This window comes from Camponotus vicinus, unplaced genomic scaffold, assembly GCF_025532165.1.
Source record: "Camponotus vicinus isolate PSW18456_S1 unplaced genomic scaffold, iyCamVici1.0 SCAF_8, whole genome shotgun sequence".
Lineage (NCBI taxonomy): Eukaryota > Metazoa > Arthropoda > Insecta > Hymenoptera > Formicidae > Camponotus > Camponotus vicinus.
Window position 1 is genome coordinate 11,393,828 of NW_028141980.1, and position 23,669 is coordinate 11,417,496.

At 29.7% G+C, this 23,669-nt stretch overlaps 1 protein-coding gene across 3 annotated transcripts in view; it reads right to left on the minus strand.

Moving 5' to 3' along the window:
- LOC145975270 (protein FAM13B) overlaps positions 1 to 23,669 on the minus strand; it is a 50,703-nt gene that overhangs the window by 16,618 nt on the left and 10,416 nt on the right. The window contains exons 2-6 of one of the 3 annotated variants that reach the window (XM_083105617.1): positions 22,026 to 22,836; positions 20,455 to 20,523; positions 19,873 to 20,016; positions 18,273 to 18,654; positions 17,839 to 18,082 (exon numbers count right to left, since the gene is read on the minus strand). In XM_083105617.1, coding sequence (XP_082961743.1) covers positions 17,839 to 18,082; positions 18,273 to 18,654; positions 19,873 to 19,983 — 737 coding nt within the window. In that variant the 5' untranslated portion in view covers positions 19,984 to 20,016; positions 20,455 to 20,523; positions 22,026 to 22,836. Of the gene's footprint in view, positions 1 to 17,838; positions 18,083 to 18,272; positions 18,655 to 19,872; positions 20,017 to 20,454; positions 20,524 to 21,111; positions 21,322 to 22,025; positions 22,837 to 23,669 lie in introns of all 3 variants that reach the window. The other 2 variants (XM_083105615.1, XM_083105616.1) reach the window with 2 other exon arrangements.

Here is a 23,669-nt window from a genome sequence, read left to right on the forward strand (position 1 = left end):
CAATAAAACTTCAAAAGGCGTATCATCATGTATCTATATAAAACAAATTATTTTTGCAGATCACGTTTGAAAAGTTAGCGTACCCCAACAAATAGAAAAGAAATCTGTATTTTGATTGCGTGATTTACGATTGCATATTTTGAACTCTGCAATAAGTTAATTCCTGACATTTTCCAAAGAAATGAAACAAGTCCGGCAGATCTAAAATGGTACTTCATGTTTTGATCTCTCCCTACCGTCCCCCAACTTCTCTCTGTAGAATTCACGATCAAAACGAGCGGGGAATTTCCGCTTCATCGTGCAACGTAATCATATCGGCACGATAAAAAATTACGATCAAAACTTTCAACTGTTTAGGCATGATGGTTAACGTAATCAATTTACTGAATTTACATCCCATTTACGCGCGGAAATTTGCGATTGATCGATTTTTTGCCAAATCTAATAGCTTTAAGTTTTCGAGAAAAATACTGTCGAATGATTTGCGTTCAAATTCAAAAATTTTATATATGCTTAATCTTTTGTGTATGTAACATTACATTAATATATCATAATACTTAAGAAGTTTCTACATATAAGCATGATTAATTATATATATACACATTTAAATTTAAAAAGAATGTAAGATTATATTTTTTTATAGCGGTATTTATATTATACATATTATTTTTCCTAAAAATGTAAAAAATATTTTCTTTAGAAACCCATAGTATACCGCTGTCACAAACGAATATTATTCTTGTATAACTATAGCTATTGTAGCAGCATCGGAATACATAAATTTCATGCTCGATTTGTGCCATCGATCTTTTAGCCTTTATCGAGTCGGAAAAGCGGCTGCACTATTTTCGTTGCCAGACGCGTGTTTCACATCGCAACCAGTTTTTACCAAGCGGATGTTTCTTCTGGCCGCTCGTACCAGGTTGTTAAAGTTCGACGAAATCTGTTAGGAAATATTACGTCATTCTTGGACTTCTGCCTGAGACGAAACAAAATAAGCGACAGGCAAAGATGCACTATCGTATGCATTTGTCGTTTTATGCTTTCTACAGAAAAAGTTATTACTTCAAAAAGAAGAATCTTGTAAATTATAAATTTTAAAACCTCGATTTTTCATTAATTTATGTTTGATTTTTTTTATTTTATTTGGAACTTTATCGTTAAATTGTTTAATTTTATATATTTAACATATATATTAATTAATTAATTAATTAATTTAATTTCATATATATAATTATATATAATATTCATAATGATTTCATATATATAATTATATAGTATTATATATAATATTCATAATATAATTTCATATATATAATTATATAATAATTAATAAATAAAACATATTAACGAGAACGATAGACTTTATTATAAATGTTTACTGAAAGAGAATGCAAAATCATCATGATTTAGCCAGTTCAACGACATCAAATTTAATTGTAATAAAAGATTAGATAAGCATCTAGACAGTTGGTTGATTTAATATAATATGCCATGAATATTAATACAATACTAACTATAGTAACTATGTATAAATATAGCAACTATAAATGTTGCAGCTTATAATTAAAAACACGTTATAATAAAAAATATTTATTTACTAAATACATAACATGTATAACATAATATAAAGTATCATTTTTCGAAAAATGTTACTTTTCAAAATATTCTAAAATCATTAAGGTTTCATTAAAATTTTAAAGTTGGTCGAAAAATTCAATTCTCTAGCATCAAATATTTTGTCATAATTACTTAAGTGAGAATTACAGTAAATTAAAATAAATAAAAATATTAAATTAAAAATTAAAAATTAATCGAAAAATTAATTGATTAATTGAAAAATAGAGATCGCTCAGTATTAATTTATATTCAAAATTTAAATTAATTTTAATTTTTATATGAACATTTCCGCAATAATGGATATTGATACCATTATTTCTCTCGACCTATTTTCTAATAACAATATTTTCTAATAATACTAAAGCAACATTTGATAGTTTCAAGCGTATATTTGTGGCAACTCATTTAAAATTTTCCTACGATTGAGTCCGGGTGTGATATTTTCCGGGGGAACACATCATCATCCAGTTCAAATGTAAATGCGTATTCAAGGCCGAGGGATTGTATATGCGTAGGTGCATTGTGATTCATTCGTCTGCAAAGACGAAAGAAACAATTCACCTAAAAGTCACGAACGCGAGAGAAAAAGGATAATAATCGACCGCAGGTTCATTTCTTTAATTGCCTATTGATATAACGCATCCAAGGTAATATTTTCTCGCATTTTTAGCTTCTTATTCGTAGAATTTTCGTGTGGAAATAAACTTGAATGGGATTCAACTGAATGAATTTGCTCATATATATGAGAAATTTCGGTGCATTGAGATAATAATAGATTAATAAAAATTAATATCTTTAAAAAAAATTAAAAAGTAATATTCTATAGAAAAAAAAGTTTCGTCAAATCTATTATTAACTCACTTATACCATTAAAATCATTTATACCGATCCACCTATTACCATTTATTATCATTTATTACTCGTAGATTTGTCGAAAATATTATCACGGCAATTATCATCATTGCAGTAGCCGTTAAATCTCATCAAAATCCACAGAATAATGATGATAAATATTCATATGTTTACTATTATTAGTGGTTCGCGATCTATTTTAACGTTGCAGTATATTCCTTAAAAGTGTTAATGTCAGCTGATTATATTTATATATATCTTGTAATTTTGTCTACACACACACACATACATATATATACATAAAGCGCTCTGTTCGATAAGTTGCGAAACATATCGTATCTAAATGATGTAATTAATATTACTGTAATGTATATATCACCCGATAATTTTACGATTAGTAATCGCGTAATAAAAATATTTATTCGCATTCCTAAAGATGTTATCTTATCAGTGGTGCAGATTGTTATTCTTTCCAGATAATCATCATAAAACAATGAGCTGGTCATATAGTGTGCTCTCTCTCTCTCTCTCTCTCTCTCTCTCTCTCTCTCTCTCTCTCTCTCTCTCTCTCTCTCTCTCTCTATATATATATATATATATATATATATATATATATATATATATATATATTTTTTTTTTTTTTCTCTTACTTTTTTCTTTTATAATTATATAATTCATCTTACATTGATCGATCATTATTCGAATCGTTATAGCGAATCATTATAGCGAATCGACAAACTGGCAGAGTCCTTAAACTTAACTCTATTTCTTTTTTGTGCAATCTTAAAATCTTTTATTTCTTCTACATTTTGTTCTCTTTTAAATATTTGATCTTTTAAATCTTTATTTTTTTAGCATACAATATCAAAAACAAATATGTTATATCGTATTAAGCGTTATGTATCGAGTTTCGAGAACACGTATCTTCAAAGATTTAAAAATAAAAGAGATTACTTGTACGAAAAAAGAAATTTGAATACTGTCTCAGAAGAGTTAAATAAAAAACATTAAATATAGATATGAGAAAATATATGTAAATGTATAAAAAAATATATAGATATTAAATATTATCAGTATTGTAATAAAAAAAGTACATATCTCTCTTTAACTCTTTATAAAAATGTTTTCTTTCAAAAACAGTACAAATAAAAAAATTGAGAGAAAAATATACGAAGCTGTGAAAATTTTACTGTCAACATTTCGTGCGCCTCTTATTATTTGCACTATATTCGGTGAGAATCAGATATTTCGAGTTCTGCGACAAAAGGATGAGATATGCGTATCATAAAATGTCACGTTAACAACAAGGTGAAACATGCTTGTTTTCAGCTTGTCAAAACCGGAAAGGAGCAGTTACAGGTGAAGGTTTTCTGGCAGGTTCCCCGCCTGTGCGTCTCTCGTTTTATTTTCCCTCGTATCAGTATCAGTCTCGACGTCTTATCGACTTGTGTCAACATGGAATCAGGGTCTCGCCCCTGCAAACTCGGCTCTATTTCCGGACCGTAGCAGCTATTTCTATCCAAGTTTACACGATCGTCTAGTTCACGGCGACCGTGGCGAGTTCGATAGATTCGCGCTTACGTCAAAAACATAATGTACCGTTATGATCGACTTTTTATTCAAGTATTAATAGCAATTTGCAAGATCATTAAGTTCCTCTTTTAAAATAATATGATTTGTTTAGAATAATCTATCTAAAGCACTAATTTTCAGTTTTATAAATTTATACAAATTACACATATATTAAATAAAATAAAGTAAAATTTAAATATTGACTTTTTGTTTATGACCACATTTCCGAATCAATTTGCCTCGCTACAATTGCGAATATTTGATACTCTTACAGAAAATTGCCTTTTCGCGTCCGAAAAATTATTTTTGAACAAGATAAAAAATTTTCTCAAGTGACGTAATAAAAAGACGCATGTTTTTGTAGTAGAGTCTCTATGAAATTACGGTATGGAATGTAGCTGGAAACCATCGATGCTTAAGACGAAATCCTGGTCAGCTGCCAGGATCATATTCACAGTGTCGTCGAGAAGGAGAGAGAGATTCCAGTCAACTTCTCTCACACATTGAACCAAAGAAAACTACGCAGTTCTCTCTACACAAAGGTAATCTTACAGTATCGCACCACGGTCACATCGACATATGGACCTCAATAGCTTGCAACCGCTAAAATTCTTGCATTCTTCGCGGGAAAAATTCTCTCCCTCACTGTATGTTTCACATATTTAAAATATTTTCAAATAATAGTTTGTCTTACATATTTTATTTTTGTTTATCTTGCATATATTAAGATTTTAAAGAATCTTAAAAATAAATTTTAAAATGTATTTGCGAATTGGAGAAATATGTGGTAGATGATAGGCACAAAATACTTTTCTCTTAAATTTATATCTCTTATTATCGACGCGCTTGCATATTTTTTGTTATTACATAAGATCGATAAACGTTATTTAAATTTTCAGATACGCGATTAGATTTGATATCCCGAAGTAATATCAAATAAATCGTAAAACCTTATCGCGTGCAAAACATCCCAACAACTATTTGTCATTAACATCATCCCCTTTGTGATATATTAACTATTTATTATACTTAACTTTATAGTTTGATTAAAACTAAATCTCAACGGCAATTCACTCTTGTAATCATACAGCAAAGAAACTTACCGCGAACAAAAGCAATTCTAACCGCGATGGGGAAGAAAAATATTTTTAAAAGCCGCGAAGTTACGACTCCGTTAAAAATAACTCTGCTATCAACATTGGTTAATAATAGCCTGTATACTGCGTCAATACGAATTTTCTAATTGTTTTCACTTTATAATATCCATCGAATATGATCATTTAATTTTCTAGCAATCTCAATCATTCGAGACACAGATTACAATTTTTAAATAAAATTTTTATTTCATTATACCACAATAAAATTTTTATAAATAATGTTTAGCTTATTCTTCGTTAAAAATAACTCTGCTATCAACATTGGTTAATAATAACCTTTATATTGCGTGTCAATACGAATTTTCTATTAATTGTTTTCGCTTTATAACATCCATCGAATATGATCATTTAATTTTCTAGCGATCTCAATCATTCGAGACACAGATTATAATTTTTAAATAAAATTTTTATTTCATTATACCACAATAAAATTTTTATAAATAATGTTTAGCTTATTCTTCGTTAAAAATAACTCTGCTATCAACATTGGTTAATAATAACCTTTATATTGCGTGTCAATACGAATTTTCTATTAATTGTTTTCGCTTTATAACATCCATCGAATATGATCATTTAATTTTCTAGCGATCTCAATCATTCGAGACACAGATTATAATTTTTAAATAAAATTTTTATTTCATTATACCACAATAAAATTTTTATAAATAATGTTTAGCTTATTCTCAAAAGATATTAGAAATAGTTAAAAAACAAAGAATAGCGAAATAATTTGAATCTTACTTTGTTATATAATTTTAACTTTATTGTATATATTAAAGTTTGAATAATAATAATGAAAATATATTCGGTCATCATTATGTGTCTGTATATATGTATAGGTATGACATCATGCATGACTACAATATTCACAAACGTCGTTCGTTACATCTGCTTTAATTAGCTGATGATTACCGCGAATGGTGTACGGAAAATTCATGATATCATATGTCATCGATGAGGTCGTTACATCGCTCTCTCTCTCTCTTTCCTTCTCTCTCTCTATCTTTCTCTCTCTGAGATCGATGAAACGTGTAATCGATCCGCGGCTTCCAATTAATCGACGACACTATCCGATTCCCATGTATCGCGTATCGCGTCATTGTTGGCGATCGAATTGGTTCAGAGAGAAATCGGAGTGCCTCGCATTTCGCTCACACACTCGTAGGTATTGTAATAAAACGCGCCACGGATCTCGCGAACAAGATAATTTCGGTCGTGAGGCGGTGCAAACGATTTTTATTGTTGCCTTTTGTTTACGTGTCGAATGCAAAACGAACTTCGATTGTAAAAGCTAAAAACGATTGCGTGTGTAAAAAAAATTTACTGTGTTTTTATTCTTCCCATCGTGGCAAATCCTCCCCCTTACTTCTCTCTCCCCGTGATATTTTCGAGGTATCAAAGTCATCCTGCGCATAATTTTCCCCTTATCTTATCGCGTAATAATGCATAGACTGATTCGTTGTGATCATTTATTCTATTCTATTCTTATCTAGACTGCACTGCACCAACAGGATGAAAATTTAATTCGCTTTCTATATTTCATTAGAGAAATCCTTAGACAAGTTAAAAATGTTATGACATATGGAAAAATTAAAGATAATAAAGAGATAATATTCGTTTTGAGGAAAATTTATATGTGCATGAATGTTTTTTTTAAATTAATTTTCTTAATAATTTTTGGCGATTATTTTACGCAGTGATTTGCAGAAAATTTATATCTCCCAATATTAATTTCTCTCAAGATATGTGGACATATTTCTGTTTCATCGTGCATTTATTTATGCTTTCAATTAATTTCAAAATGCATAAATATCAGAAATACATTACTTATTTTTGCTACATGCTTTAGATTTACATAAAAAAAACATATATTTATATATTTGTTTATATATAATATTATTGTATCATATTATAATGTTTCATTCATATACTCAAAAAGGAAATATGTTGCATAATCCGGGACATAACTTGTCGAAGCTTCTTTTCTATAAGATGTATTTTAAACTACTTGCCAAAGTGAGATTGAAGAAGTTACTTTTGTATTTTTGGCTCGGTCTTTAAGCAGCGTGCCAGGGACAATAAAGAAGTAGTAAGAGGACATTTAAGCAACACGTGAACAGAATATATAATTGCATACCTTCGTCACGAGCTAATACGTGTGATCGAAATGTTCAGCGATGCAACTTGCATCTCACTTATCAATGTATATGCGTATGATTTGTCGACATTTCAGAATAGCAGATATGGACTTATTAATCGATCCAGTCTAATTAATGCGCTATGTATGACGTTACGAACTGACGAATGTGCAATTTCTCTTGCAATCATCCTGTGTCACATAAATTTTAGAAGTTCTTGCAAACTTTTTTAATTAATATGCAAATAATATGAAACTTTTTACACGTGACTGATGCAAAAATTCAATCATTGATTATTAATAATTCTTTAGATTTTACAGTAAAAAGCTGACTTAGATGCTGATAAAAATTTATTAAACGTGTCCAATTTTTCGTTTAAAATCGCGTTTATAATTTTTAAGTGTCCCATTTAAAAAGTTGAACAAAAATGTGTGACTGTCGTAATATGTTGTTAAAATGTGTTGACGTAGCGGAAATTTTTATTCGCGTGAAAGGCTATTTCTTTTACAGCTCAAGATTATTAGCAGTGCTTGCTAGTTTATCGCCGAGGAATTCGATTGTCTCGTCGTCTCGCTGTCGATCGAGATACGAACAATGTATTCATATTGCATCGGCTGTATAATCAATACGTATTGCGTTATCGATTAGATGCGATTGGGAGAATGGTTTTGGAGCTCGTTCAAAGCGATCGACTGAGATAGATAAAGCGAACACAGAACTACCCATCGCATTATGAATATTCACGAGATATCCAGCAGCTCGATTGTATTTGCATATATTAGTCTGTAAATCTTCAGAAGAAACTTCAAATCGGGTAAAATCTTTTATCAGATCAGTCTCATTGAAGGAACCTGTTATAACCGGATTGCACTTGCGCTTCTATCGTTTGCTTTAAAGCAATGATTGAGGTTTTTGAAACCGTAAAATTTTTCCAATATTACTACACATGTTAACTGCACCTTTTTCTTCTTTTGAAAAACATTATAATCTGTTTCTATTAAACTTCTTAGCTTTATAAAATGTTAATTAAATTTTACGCAGCCATAAAATTGTTAAAAGTTTTTCGATATTACATGTATAGCTTAAAACTTTTTTTAAATAAGTAAATACAATCCATTTTAAACTTTTAATTTTTTCAATATCTTGCATAAAATTAAATTCCATGGAATATAACAAATCGTGATAAAATATAATAACATAATAATTTCTCAATCTTTCACATAATATAATTTTATTTATTTATATCAGCGGAGTTCGCGCGTCAACTAATTGGAATTTTATATAACGTGTCAACCATTTCCAAAAAGGTCGAAGAGATTTTGGACACGGACCAAGCGCAGACAGCGGAGACAGCGTGAAATATTCATGCACACGATGCAATATTCACGGACGTTGCTCGTCTCAGCGTCGGCGGTGATGACGCAAGATCCATGAAAACGCATGACCGTACATAACGCTGATTATCTTAAGCCAATACCCTAAAACGAGGTCTCGATCGATCTAGAACGCACGATGCAATCTCTCGTCTTTCTTTCCTCGGCAATTTACCTATCTATCGATGTATACTTTATCAATTGCTTTCTTTATTACAAGATGCAGCGCATATCAAACAACTGCTATTTATATAAAATAATTCTATTATATCAGCAGTCAGTCAGGTTGGAACACGAAACCGAATTAGATATTATTTTAATTAACTTGAATATTAAAATTTAAAAATTCTAGGGCCAATAATACGAGCTAATTACTAAGGTCTAAATAACATAAATACAAATAATCATAAATTCGTTTAATTGAATAATAACAAAAACGGCCCTAGAATTTTTAATTTTTATATTTTTTTATTATTGCTTTGCAACACACGAGCAGATTTAGTATTATTATTGTTTAATTTTCGCTTTAACTTGAATATTATTAATATAAATTATCTCCCGCACACACACATTTATTATTGTAGGTATAAATTATTCGAATGTTTTTTTTTATGATAATACAGATATACGAACATATATTAAAAATGAAGTAAAGTGTAAATTTTAGTAACGTAAAATAAAAATTTGCAAAATTATATATTATAAAATGTATGAGAGCAACAATGTGTAAGCATATAAAAATATTAAACTTTATTATATTATTTGATTTTATTATATATAATTTTTTTTTATTATATGATTGATATAAATTTTAATATGAATGTATTATGTTAAATTCCTACATTTTTTTCCAGTCAATTTAGTCGATTTATTTGACCTGTTAATTTGAGCATAATTTATGTGAGTCCATATAAAGTTTTTTAAAAGAGATTTGCTAACGGATTTCTCATATTTGCAGAAAAAAATGACGTCACGTTAATTTTTACTTCTGTATTACCAGATTTAATTTGTACATATAGGGTGATTCTGAACAAACGTTTGTCTTTAAAATATAAAATTCTTGAATGAATTCTAAAACGATTTTTCCTCTTGCAAAATTTTGCCCGGAGCTTAGTTTTTAAACTATAAAGGAAAATAGTGAACTACTTACGGAACAAGTACAAGAGGTAGGCAGGGACGGCGCGATATAGGCGATTACGTGGGGCGCTCGCCGCGATCAGCTGATTGCTATACACGATGACTGTAACAATCAGTGTGTGTGTGACAATGTGTACGCGCGCGCGCGCGCAGATTATTCTCCTATATTTATACAATTTTGCAAATTTCTATTTTGTTTCATTTTAAAATTTAATTTTTCAATCATCTTGAAAATATTATTAAATCTATCATATATTATTAAAAACTATTCACAAATAATTTAAAATCTTAAATAACAAATGTGATTAATAAATATTATAATAAAGTAATGATATAATTTATGCGATAATTTGGGAAATTATGGTTATTTAAACTTTTAAATAAATTTTTAAATCATTAATAAAATTAACAATCGCAGAATGTAATCGATGGTTTCCTTAAATTTTAAATATAAAACATATATTCGCACATATTTATAGTTTTATATATCACAGTAAATTCGCAACTTATGCGTGTCTTCATTTATTATTCTACAGCGCTATTGTATCTTGTATGAATGCAGTAGAGTTCGCTAATCTCGCGTGACCGCTGTGATCTCGGCAAGAGCGATCAATCTTTTGTAGAAGCTAGTTTTTTCAGGGAAAAGAGCTACGTCCTCCCTTAAAAACGATTATCGCATCACACTTTAACCGTCACGTGCCGTTCATGTGAGTAAAGCGACGATCTTTTTTTTCAGCGTGACATGCTTAGGTATTTTATAAGCTAAGATTAATCGTTCGCTCGCAGTTTCATCTAATTATAATCGCGGATTTTAATACAACACTAAATATTATTATTAATTTTGCAAGTTATTTTCTTAATCATTTCTATCATCTTTTATAAAAAGTTGACAAAAAATATAATACTGAGTAGTGATTATGTTATGAAAGAAATATATCAAATATATAATAGTTATTTTATATAAAATTATAATATTTTTTACTCATCTTATTTAAGTATTTATTCAATATCATTTAAATTTAAATTCTTAACTTAATTGCATTTAAAACTAATTTGTAATTTTTTATGATAAGATGAAAATGTCCAGAATATTAATATTAATGAGGTAAAATATTAAGAAGAGTGGATATTTTTTTCTCTCAATCAAAGAATCGACATCATCTATAGAATATTTTAATACAATATTAAACCATTCATACGGTTTCTTTAGTTTAAGAACTGCGTAAAAGTTTATTAATATCTAGTAAGCAATTTTATGTCGCTCTTGATTTTATTTTTAGTTAGATACGCAGAAAGCTGCAATCAATACACAGCAAGGAAAAAATAACGGCTATTATATATATCAGACAGACGACACGCATTAATAATTCATTACGCGCGTAGGATTAAGGAGAAACTTCTCGGTTTAACAACTCTCAAGGACGTGGATTGTTCCGATTTTTCTCGAAAGCTCACGACTTCCTGGTCGCTTAACCATCTAATGCACTTTAAGGATTAAATCGACTTTGCGCACTGTGTATATTTTAAATTAAATCTTAGAGAAATTCCTTAATTTAATTTTTAGTTTTTAAATATTTTTTATATAATATCAATTTATGCCTTGAGACTTACACAAATAAAATTTACAATTAAAACTAAAAGAGTTTAATATTATTTTTAATCAAAAATTTGTTTAAAAAATTTTGTTTCTTAATTTTTATGATATTCAAATAATCATTTTAATGATACTTAAATAATCACGATAAGTTTCTTAATATAAAACTAATTTAAAAAATTAATTCATATGACATACATATACATATAATCAATTTTGTATAACATAAGATGATAAAATATATACTTTTATTGAAAATTGATTTATACGCACGTATATTAGTTTAACTCCTAATTTTTTGTCAATCTTAAAAATATTTAAATTATAGGAATCTCATTATCATGAAAGTTAAGAGTTTAGAAATTTTTTTTCGAAAATGCAGTAAAACAAATTATAAATCAAAATTATAAATAGAAACAAATTATAGATAGAAATTATAGACATACAGTTATATTTAAATTAAAGCAGATAAGAAAAGATACATTCTCGAAAAGTCGAAAAATGCAATAAAAAAGAAAGCGAGAGAGAGGGAAAAGGAAATGCATCAAGCGTGCATTCAAGTACGCGCGTCAATGGCAAGCGATTTTGCAGCAAGGCCGAAGACCATGAATTCTTATTAACGTCTTAGTATTTCATTGCTTCAATGATATGGCATAATGAACGAAATTAATCGTGGAGAAGGTCGCGGATATTCTCGCAGTTTCTACCTACACTTGCAATCTGACGCAATCTACAAATTTCATCCGTGACTTTTCCGCTTAAAAGCTAATTTGCACGCACACGGAAATAACTAGGTCCAAAGCAACGTCTGTTTAATATTCGCCGAAATAAATTGTGCGTGAAATTCGAACAAAATTTGCGGGAAATTTTGCTGAAAAGAGAATAAATTAGGATATCATCAACTTGTCATTGTTTTAATATATATAATTAAAATGAATATCAAGAGAAAGAGAATGCGTATCTATTATTATTATACAAATTTATAAATATATTTATATTATTACATCATTTACTTTATTATTAGTCATGGAAAATCGTTAATTTTGATATTTCATTAAAAAAAGGAAACGAAACTACTGGCATTGATATGTAAATAATTTTGCAATGTTTATTTGTATCTAGACTTCTGCATTCGTACCGTGTTCCGCGATCCGAATCGATCATCGATGCGGTTTAATATGCTTTTTGCGTGATTTGGAAGCTTTTACGCGCAATGAAATCGTACCCGCTTGTACGTGGAACCAGGAGAAAAATCCTTCATATACACGCGAATCCGAGAAACGATTAGTTTCTCTCGCATACGTTGTACGTGCACAGAATTTTACCGAATCTATCGATTCAAGTACGTGCCAAGCAGAACACGATAACATTTATTTAATTTATTTATAGATTTATATGTATATCTCTTTCAATTACTAATTTAATTTATTAATTATTTTGGTTTTAATGAAGAACTCTTTTGTAAAAAAAATATTAAGTTAATATTAAAAAGTATCAAGAAAATGACATTTTGTAATATGAGATTTACAGAAATATACATATTCGAAATTAGATTTAATCAAATTGTTTTTACTTATTTTTTTTTTCATTTTTGACCTGCTCGATATACTATTGAGACTGCAAAGATGAAATTGCAAGTGCACTAGATTCCTCCATTGAGACTGTCTAAGCGGTCTTAACGCAATTGAGGTGAAGAGAGTGCCTCGGGTTAAGAAATAATAAGCGAACGTCGACTCTCTCCCATCGGGGAAGAAATTTTCTCGAATGGAAGTAAAAGAGTCCAATTAGACAGTTGATTGTCAAGGGACAGGCATTCGCGGAAAATGCATTTCGTTTGTAATTTCGACAGGGAACAGTTTATTAAAATAATATAGATCTGTCGATCGGCAAACGAATAATTGTTGGAAATGTAAGCGATATTACGATATCGAGATAGTGCGAAAAAATTGAAACGCGAATAAGTGCTTAATTAGATAGCTCGATTCAGTTGCAGAGCATTTTCTGCAAAGCGTACTTTATAATTTGTTTCGCAGTGTAGTTAGTGATCGAGCACATTCAAATAAGTTACTCTGTGATTCACAGTACAGATAATGTACGACAGAACGACTAAATCAGATTTCCAGATTAATTAACAAAGTCCGGTACTTTGATCCGTTTATTTGACGGATATTACACCGTAATTTGTGACAACTTTTATTGAAAAATAACGAAGAACTAAAACGATTCTCTTTATTTGCAACAATATCAAATCTTTGCAAATTTTAGATTACCGTTTTATTCAAATTTAATAAATAATAATAATATAAATAATACTAATATTAAAATATCTCCATTTAAAAATTATTTAGGATATAATAACAAAAACAAAACAAATTTATTTTTTGAAAGCAGACCGAAACTGATATTTAAATATTGAAAATTCTCTCTTTTTCTAAGATTTATTTTTATATTGTAAAATTAAAGCGTTTTTAATCTTATATTTTAATTTTTCTGTCCTTTATTGAACATTTAAAAAGTCATGAGATTTCATATTAATAAATCTTCATTGCTTCATTCCCAAAAACCACGAACTGACTGAAGGATAATGAGCAACTTGTTATCCAACGATGCGTGAATAGTTAAGTATGTGAGCATAGCCGTAATTTATGGTGATTTTGTATCATGTTTTTTCACTATTTCAACAATATTCGCAAAATTAAGCTTCCGTTAATCACTGTCTCGAGAAATGAAATTTAGATATATGATATAATTGTCAATTTAATATTAATTTGTTATTCTAATTCCAAATTTATTGCATCTTCGTATTATCAATTAATAGAACATTAAAAACAGAAGTGCTAATATTTATCGTTTCCAAATAATATTTATAATAAATTGTAAACAAAAAAACAAATAAATTAAAATTAATTGTTAATTAATTGCTCAAAGATATTACAAATATATTTTACAATATTACATTTTTATAAGTGCATAATATATGAAATACTATAATTATATAAAAAAATAAAATAGTAAAAAATTAACAATATCAGCTCGATATACATCAATTTATTTCCCGAAATAATTACTATTAAAATATCATAGTTCTGAAAATTTAATGTTTGCGAAATTAATTTAAAAAATAATCGATGTTATAATGATTGTAAATCTAGAGAGAGAGTTTCTAATTGATTATCTCTAAATTTTTATATCTTAAAATGATATAAAGTTTGATCAATATCGAGCATAGAATTGACAACCATAATTAATTTAATAAATAATAAATTAACAAAATTATAAATTACTTACTCCATCATTTGATGTCTTCCCGAGCCTCCTTTTTCTGTCTTGTTCATCTTTTGCTGCACTTTTGTAGCACTTATAAAACACTCACTCGCGAAAATATGGTTAATTATGATCGCGCACATATTAATCACCAAAAAATATAAGCGCTTAATTTATGGTACGCGATGTGGTAAATTTAAAAATAAATATTAATAACGTTTGTGTAATTATTAAACGTGCCGCAATGTTCAATCTGTTTTGTCGACGAATGAAAAATTCTAAAATAATTTGGCAATTTTAATCCGATACTGTGCAATATTACGCGATTAATAACTAGTTGAAACGTGATAATTGCGAAAATTATTTAATTACGTGAATTGACAATCTCTAATTGTTTATAGGAAATGATCGCATTTAATAAATCTCCTTATCGCATGATCGCGTTGCGAAAAATAATATGACGACACACGGAGCGTCTCGCTCCGGGGTACCTTTTCATTCAAGTGTCCTCAATAACAAAGTCGAGCGTCTATGCGATATATGTAAACAATAGCATGCTATATACGAAGATACAGAACACAATAACATTTGAATACGTATGTTTTTTGTCGCTACAAAATATTTAACATATACGATAAAATAAATTTACATTAAATATTCCTTCTTTGTGATTTTAAATAAATTATATACAATTGATGTATCACGGCATTTTATTTGAATTACTTGATTTTATGATTTATATAATCGCCAGAATAATACAAGCATTAATTTATGGTAAATATTAAAAATAAATCTTACAACAATGATTGTATTAACGAACCGCGATAATATTTTGTTGATGACTGAGAAATTTGAAGGTGATTCGGCAGTTTTTTTCTGATACTACGCGATATTATGCGAAATACTGTGCGAGTTAGTGGCTATTTGAGACGAGATAATCACGGAAATTACTTAATTGCAACTGAATTGACAATCTCTAATTGCTCATAGGAAATGATTGCGTTTAATAAACTTGTCGTGTAATTGCGTTTCGGAAAATAATATGACGGAGCGTCTCGCGCCGCTTTTTACTCGAGTGTCGCCACGTGAATGACAATAGTTCGACCGTCTGTACATAATGTAAACAATAGCGCGCTATGCGAAGGTGAACGCAATAATATTTTCATTGTATATACTTGTTATCTCGTCACAAAATATTTAACATATTATAAAATAATTGTACATGGAATATTCTACGTTTTCTTGATTTTAAATTAATTAATTATTAACAATTATACCTTTTTGTTACTTAAATCACTCAGTTTATATATTATTATTCATATTCAATATTTATTATTGATCACTGAATATGAAAATAATACATAAATTACATTTAAATCGGCGAAAAATTCAAAGCGTGAGGTGAGATATATTAAAAAACAAGAACAAATGAATAAAGGAATAATTATTCATAATGAAATAATAATTTATAATTCTATCTCCTATCGTTTTATTTTTTGAAGCGCATAAATCGTTCAAAATATTTAATTTGTCATCGAGATGACTATTTAAATATTTAAATAGTCATCGAGAATCACGATAAGTAATGAATGATGTCAATTGCCATCATTTCCTAGAAATAATTAAAGATTGCCAACTCATGTTATTCATTAACTTCCGATCGCATCCAATTAGCCATTACCTCATGTAGTATCAGGATATAAAATTGCCAACATAATTTTCAAATTTGTCATTAACAAGGTGGATATAAAATAGGATATGGAACGAATTAACTTGGGCATTATTGCGAAGTATTTAATAATTATAGCCATTAATGACTAACTTTATTTTAATATTTAACACATTGCGTATTATAAACTTGGCGTTTGTATTCTGTTGATTAGTGCGCGCGCAATCATGTGTAATTAACCGTGTATTCGCGTGTGAGTGTGTGTGAATTCGATCGAAGAGCAGCAAAAAATAAACAAAAGAGGAGAAAGCAATCAAACGATGTAAGCAATCATGGGACAAATAATTAATAATATTTCAATTATTTATTATTTGTAAAGTTAATTGCTTGCAAAATTTTCGCAGAGAAAATCACTTTACATCATTTTGAGTTTTATACAATTTAAGACTAGTCAATTATAGATTATGTTTAAACAATTGTTCGTTAAAAAAATAATTTTTTAAATTTATTGTGCGAACAACAAATTCAACAAATTAGGATATTTCAATAAAAGTTAAAAATTTGGAAAATATTGACATCAAACTGATATTGTTAATTTCTTACTTTTGATTACTTTTCTTTAATTATAATAATTCGTATTGGTATATTTATATAAAAATATATCATTGTTTAAATTTATTTGCAGTTTTCAAATAATTAAATAAAAATTAATCCCTATTTATTTATGATTAGCCATAAAGATTATTCAAAAATGGAAATACCTACTTACGATGTTAAATTAAATCAACATTGCTATCTTTAATATCAATTTTTTGCTAATTAATAAAAGCAATAAATTCGGAATTAAAGTTACAAATTGGCAATATTTTGTTTCTCATAATGGAAGTGCCAGATTAAAAGATATACAAAATTATATATTTGATGCAAATCAGTATCATCGTATCAGTATTCTATTTTTTTGTAATTTCTTCTCTTTTCATATATTTCTCTAATATTCTTTTATAAAGATACTTTTTCGATATCTTTTAATTTAAAAATAAATTTAATTAAAAAAACAATATTTAAAAAAATTAATTTAGAAAAAAAGTTACATTAAAATAATAATTTAGAATTGATTTTCTTTTTGTTAAAAATTTGCGAAATAAAAATTCTATTATTTATTACTTAATATAAGTCTATAATTTCATTACTTCCATAATTCATAATTTCATTACTTAATATAAGTCTATAATTCATGTTATTCTTTTATGGCCCAACAACTACCTTTTCTTGTGTAACATATTGAGTATGATCTAATAGTTCTAAAAATAGGAAAAGCGGGCCCGTGATAGAAATAAATTAGACAACCAGACATCATTTGCTTTTGCCGGCGAGTTACGCAAACTACTCGCGCGACTTCCTTATATATTTTTACAAGTTGCCTCATGTCATCATGCTAAGAGAATCATTAAATATTACTCACCAGTCGGGAAATAGCACCAGCGCCTCGGCAAGAATGTCCCGCAGTAGAGTGGTCGCCGGTGGCACGTGCGGCAGAATGACAGGCGCGAAAACGCCGCAAACACCAGCGCTACGTCCGTGTCGAGCCTCGTAGCGACTAAGGTAGATCGTCAGATAGCCGAGCAGATGATAATGCGAGGACGGCAGAGTCGAGAGCAGCTCCTTCGTCGAGGCGATCCACGAGTCGTGATCGTTGGAGTAACTCTCTGCATCAAACATTTTTACAGAATTATTAGAATGAAGCTCAGAGTTGCGTTCTAAAATTTGTTTGCTTTTAAATAATAATTAAAATCGCATCTAAAATATATCCAGAGCGATATGTATACATCCTGTCTTCATCTTGTCTTTCTAAAAATAAAATTCTTATTTTGAAAAAAAAAAAAATAGCGTTCTTACGAGTGTGTACGTTGAGCAGTCTGCCGACGAGGGTAGACGGCACGACGGGCTGCGGCAGTTCCTTCAGATACTGACGGAGGAGAGTCGCGGCGGTTGGCGGACACCCGGCTGCTTCCAGATCGGCATCGCCCCGCCGCTCGAAGGCAGCTCTCAATCGTTCTGCCAGCCGGGGACTGCCGCCTGACAGGCGAAACACCGCCGCGCTCTGGAAGCCGTGTGCCTCGATGTAGCTGCATAGCCGATGCACCACGTATGGCACACCCGTGTCGAGGTACGACTCGATCAGCTCCAGCCGGGTGCCGAAGATCCTGCTGGAGCCGGCACCGCGGCCGAGCAGCGAGCCCGCCAGGACGCGCTTCACGCGTGCGAGACGGGATTCGTCCTGAAACAGGAGAGGTGGGATTCGTTAGGCCGCCTGGGCCTAGCGCGTTTTCATTGTACATACATAATCAAGAAACAAAAATATTTAAAATCTAAATTATTACTCTCTAATTAAATGAATACTATGCAAATAATGCTCTGTAAACAGTGTTTTAATGATTAAAATCGCACAAATGTGGAATTAATATTCTAAAAAATTTTAAAAATAATTGCAAAAATATTATATAAATATTTAAAGTAAAAGTATTATATTTGACGTATAAAGTATAAAATATAGTATTGGAAATATAAAATTTCTGGAGAGAAAAGATATTTCTATGCGCATATAAAAATAAGTTACAAAATAATTACAAAAGATATATGTATACAATGTTTTAACTGTAAAAATTTTATAAGTTTTTACCTTTTTTTTATTACTTGATAAATAATTAATTATATATTAAACAAAATCATTCTTAGAGTATCTTCATAATATCATTCATAATATTTCATTCTTTACATATTAACTATCTCTCTTTGTATATTTAAGTATATGTTTTACGCCGAATATTCAGAGATAATCGATATTCACACGACATTTATACGAGTCATATAAATAATTAGTGAAGTGACGAGAACGAGAAAGCGTAATCGACGAACAGTCTGGATCTAATAACTGGAAAGGCAATATATCGACAAAGTGGAGTAACGAGTAGATATATACTCTGCATTCTCGCTCAACATAGTAGAAGAACCAGAGTTTCTTAACCGTATTTAGAATGTAGAACAACTACTATACACTATTATCTCTATCTATTAAGATAGCAATAATTATTGTAGATAGGAGTTTCAACACAATAATTTTTCTGATACATAAATTATTAACGTAAAAATGCGATAGCTAAAAAACCGTAAAAATTACAATAAAAAAAGTCAAAGATTACATGCTATTATTTCTAATACATATTAATATTAATATTGCAATTTAATAATATTTAATTAATTTTTGAGAAATTTGTTAGTAATTAAAATATATAATATATGTATACGTGTAAAATAATACATATGCATACGTGTAAAATAATACAAATTCTATATTTATAGGTACAACTATTTTAAATACGGTTATCAAAATAAAAAATAATTAATATCAAAATTAAATTTTTATGATTAATTAATTTATTAAAAACATAAGATTGATATCTTATTAAGCGGTTGCAAAGTGTCAAAGAAAGATTACCTTATCGTGTGCTTGACGAGAACGCGTGGGGCTTGTTGAGGATCCATGATGATGATGGTGATGATGGTGGTGGTGATGATGATGATGATGTTCTTGCTGAGGGCGTCTCATCCCACTTTGTCTGTACTGCGACCCACCGCCGCACTGACAAAAGCGACGAATACACTTGTTGTAAATCACATGATATTACATTAACATGCAAGACGACAGCCATTCAAAAGTTTGCCTCTCACTCGATCACCATTCTTGCCTCCGAGTAAAATCTTCGCGGTTCAATCAGAAAAAAGATATCGGTAAAAAAAATAAGAACGCTAAACTTTTTAATGGTAAAGGAGAAAAAATATTTTTTTATAACAGAAAAAAGCATTAAGTTTGTAGAAAAAAAAATTAAAAATAATTGAGAGAAGAATTAAGCGATATAATTTAAAAACTTATTTTATAGTATATTGAAGGAGTGAAAGAAAAGCGAACATATTAAGATATTAATTTAAAAAAAAATATATATATATATATTTAAATATATAATTTAAATATATATATTTTTTAAATAGAAGTAAGACTAAAAAATAAAGAAAAATTTACCGGTTTCTTTCAATAAGGAATTGGATGTTTCATATCTGTCTCGCGCGAGGTGTCATTTGCACGATTATGCTGGAGAATAAATAGCATGTCAGTGTACCGACATTGACAGAACAATCGTAGAGTAATTTCAATATTTTCGCAAGCGCACGATCGATGCACGAGAAACGCGCATTTCACAACATAGGAAAAGCTTCGTTCGAGTAGATCGATGAACCGTGAAATGTCGTCGTCCTCGCTCCATCGTCAATATTATTTATTATGATAAAAATAAAGGACGCGTCGGCAAACTTTTGCGCCGCTATATGGAAAATGTATATTAATCATGCAAAAAGCTTTATAGCATATTCTTCAGGAATAATATCTTGAAACTTTGTGAAAAAAATAGCTCTGATATATATATAGCTGTTCTATTTGAATTAATTATTCCACATTATTGCGAAGCGACATAGTTTTAATACAATTTCTTTGAAGCATTTTATTTATTAAAATTTGTTAGGAATTATTCATTAGAAACGGACGGACACCCAACAATCATCGATTCTTTTAAATAATTGCAAGTTTTTTGCGACGTAAATTTCTTTTAAACAGCACAAAGCGTTATCAAAAATAACTCGCTGACCATTGCACCGATAACCGATATACGGTTGATCAATTTACCTTGTCATCCATTCTTGCGGGAAAGGAAAATACGCAATTTCAAGGAACTATTACGAGACGGTTAATGATCGCCGATGATGCTCGCTCGCGACTGATCGCAGCCAACGGAGAAATTTCACGCCAACGACATTATTCATGCATCAAAATTGTGCCAAAATTTCGCGATTACGTAATCGAGGAGCCAGGTGCGTCAAGATTCTCTTATGTACTCTTAATATAAATATGTGACTTTTTTTAGTCCGTTAGCTGTCAACATGTTGAATTTATGACGCAAATTGGAAAATTACTGCAAGATGGCAAAGTATTTGTCCTTTAAATTATGGCAGTTTGGATATTTTTCACTCACAAATAACAATGATTTTATGCAGAATTTTTTGACAAAATTAAAATTATTTTTGATAATCTACGTTTAAATCAAGATTATCAAAAACATAAAAATTTAATTTCAATATTTATTTTTTTATCATGCCTCTAGAGAAACTATAATTAATTAATAATAAAAATTATATATATATTGTATTTTCTTTTAATTAAATATAATAATTTTATCATTTCAAGTATATTGAATAATTTCAAAGTGCTTAATAAAAGGAAATATTCAAAAATTTAATAATAATAATTTAAAAATAATCTTTGTGTTATATTTTAATAAGATTTTTCTGTTTCAAAAAAGTAGATAACTTAAATAACAAGAAAAATAATAATAAAAATAATATTAAGATTATGCGAATGTAGTTTATATCTAACGTAAGTTAATTAAAATCATATTTTGTCTCTCTATATATTAGTTTATAATAAATTAATTAAAAAGTTAATAATAATTTATTAATAATCGTATTTTGCATATCGTTTTTATCAACCTTAAAGACATGCACACATTATTATATTATAAGGATTTAAAGAAAAAAACTCACAATACACTCTCTCGCGGCTTTCCACAGGTTGATGTATACCGAGTTCAGCGTGGCAGCTGTCTCGTCCTCTTCCTTCCTTCCCTCCTTTCGTCCTTCTTCTGGATTTGCCGTATATATTGATGAAGTCGTCTCTTCCGAGTTATGATCGTATTCCTTCGATCCGGCCGATTTACGCGACCCGGATCACGGATTTATGTACCGAATATCGCGAGTAACCCGATCAAATGCGATACCGTATATACACACTTGCTCGCCTGAGATTCGTCTATTTCGTCTGTCAGAATTTTAATCTATCTCGACATCATAAAAAAGGAGAAATCGTTCTTGTTAGTCTATGTAGTTAGAGGGCAAGGAACGATTCGTGGGGATGCGTATGTGTATGGTGTGTATGCGTTCGTGAGTACGTATGCCAGGGCGAGAAAGATTCTCGCAGCAGAGAGAGAGAGATAGAAGGACCGTCGAAAAAGAAGAAGTCCTTCTTGCGTGCACGTGAAAATTTCGAACGATCGTGTTGTCTGTTTTTCTTTTTTAATTTTAGTTTTACGACGATGGCGACGGCGACGACGACAACGCCGTTGAGCGGAGATCGTGCGACTCGACTAGTAGTTCTGGGTTCATGTCCCTATCACGGCACATCGCACGGAGCCCTTTCTCTAAGGCGAAGGGCACTGCCTATGGCTGCTTCAGGAAGTGAGTCGACACCAGCCGTAGCGTAAGCATCGAGGGTCGGAGCCGAGGGATGAGGTCTAGGTCACCACTCCGCCCCTGGCCCTGACATGATCTACGTAGCTCCTCGGGCCCTTACTGCACTCTGAAAGCATGAAAGAGATTCTTAGAGATTTGTCATTAACCGCCGATAGTAGATACTTCAAGCGCTGATGTAAAGCATGTGTCTAGATACAACCTTCTTTTGTGTTTGATTCGCAATATTTTTAGCACAATGAATATTTATATCTGTTAGAGATTAAATAATAATTTGTAAGATACAAAAAATTTGTTTTTTTAACAGGAAACAGATTTATTAATACAAGTTATTAATATAATCTCTATAAGTTTTTTCATATAAAATAATCTTTTCTATAAGAAAAGGATATCGATTTGTATAAAAAAAAATAAAATATTGCATTTTATATAAATCGATTTTTGTCGAAAAAAATCTTTGATTATTTATACGAGTTTACATAAGATGATGCATGTGACCTATTATTTATGTCAAATAATAAAAAACTTTATATACTAGAGTATGTGTGTATATATATATGTAACAAAGTATAATACCTTTTAATTTTCTCCATGAAAAACAATGAGTTCGATTTTAATTTGATTTTTAACTCTTTCTGTGAATGTTAGCTTGATATCAATGCATTAACATACGTGTTATAATAATAGTTGTGACGTGGTATATATTTAAAATCATTTCTGTTTATATAAGGCTTCCATACTTTTTGCATACGCAATATATAGCATATTCATAATTAGATTATACATACATTACATGATACATATGTGTAATACGTTATCAACTTGTAAACATATAAATAATTAATGATTTTTTCGACAAAAATCAATATATTAAATGTAATATTTCATGGAATAATCTTTTCTTTAAGTATTATACAAGTCGATATTCATTTCTTACTGAAA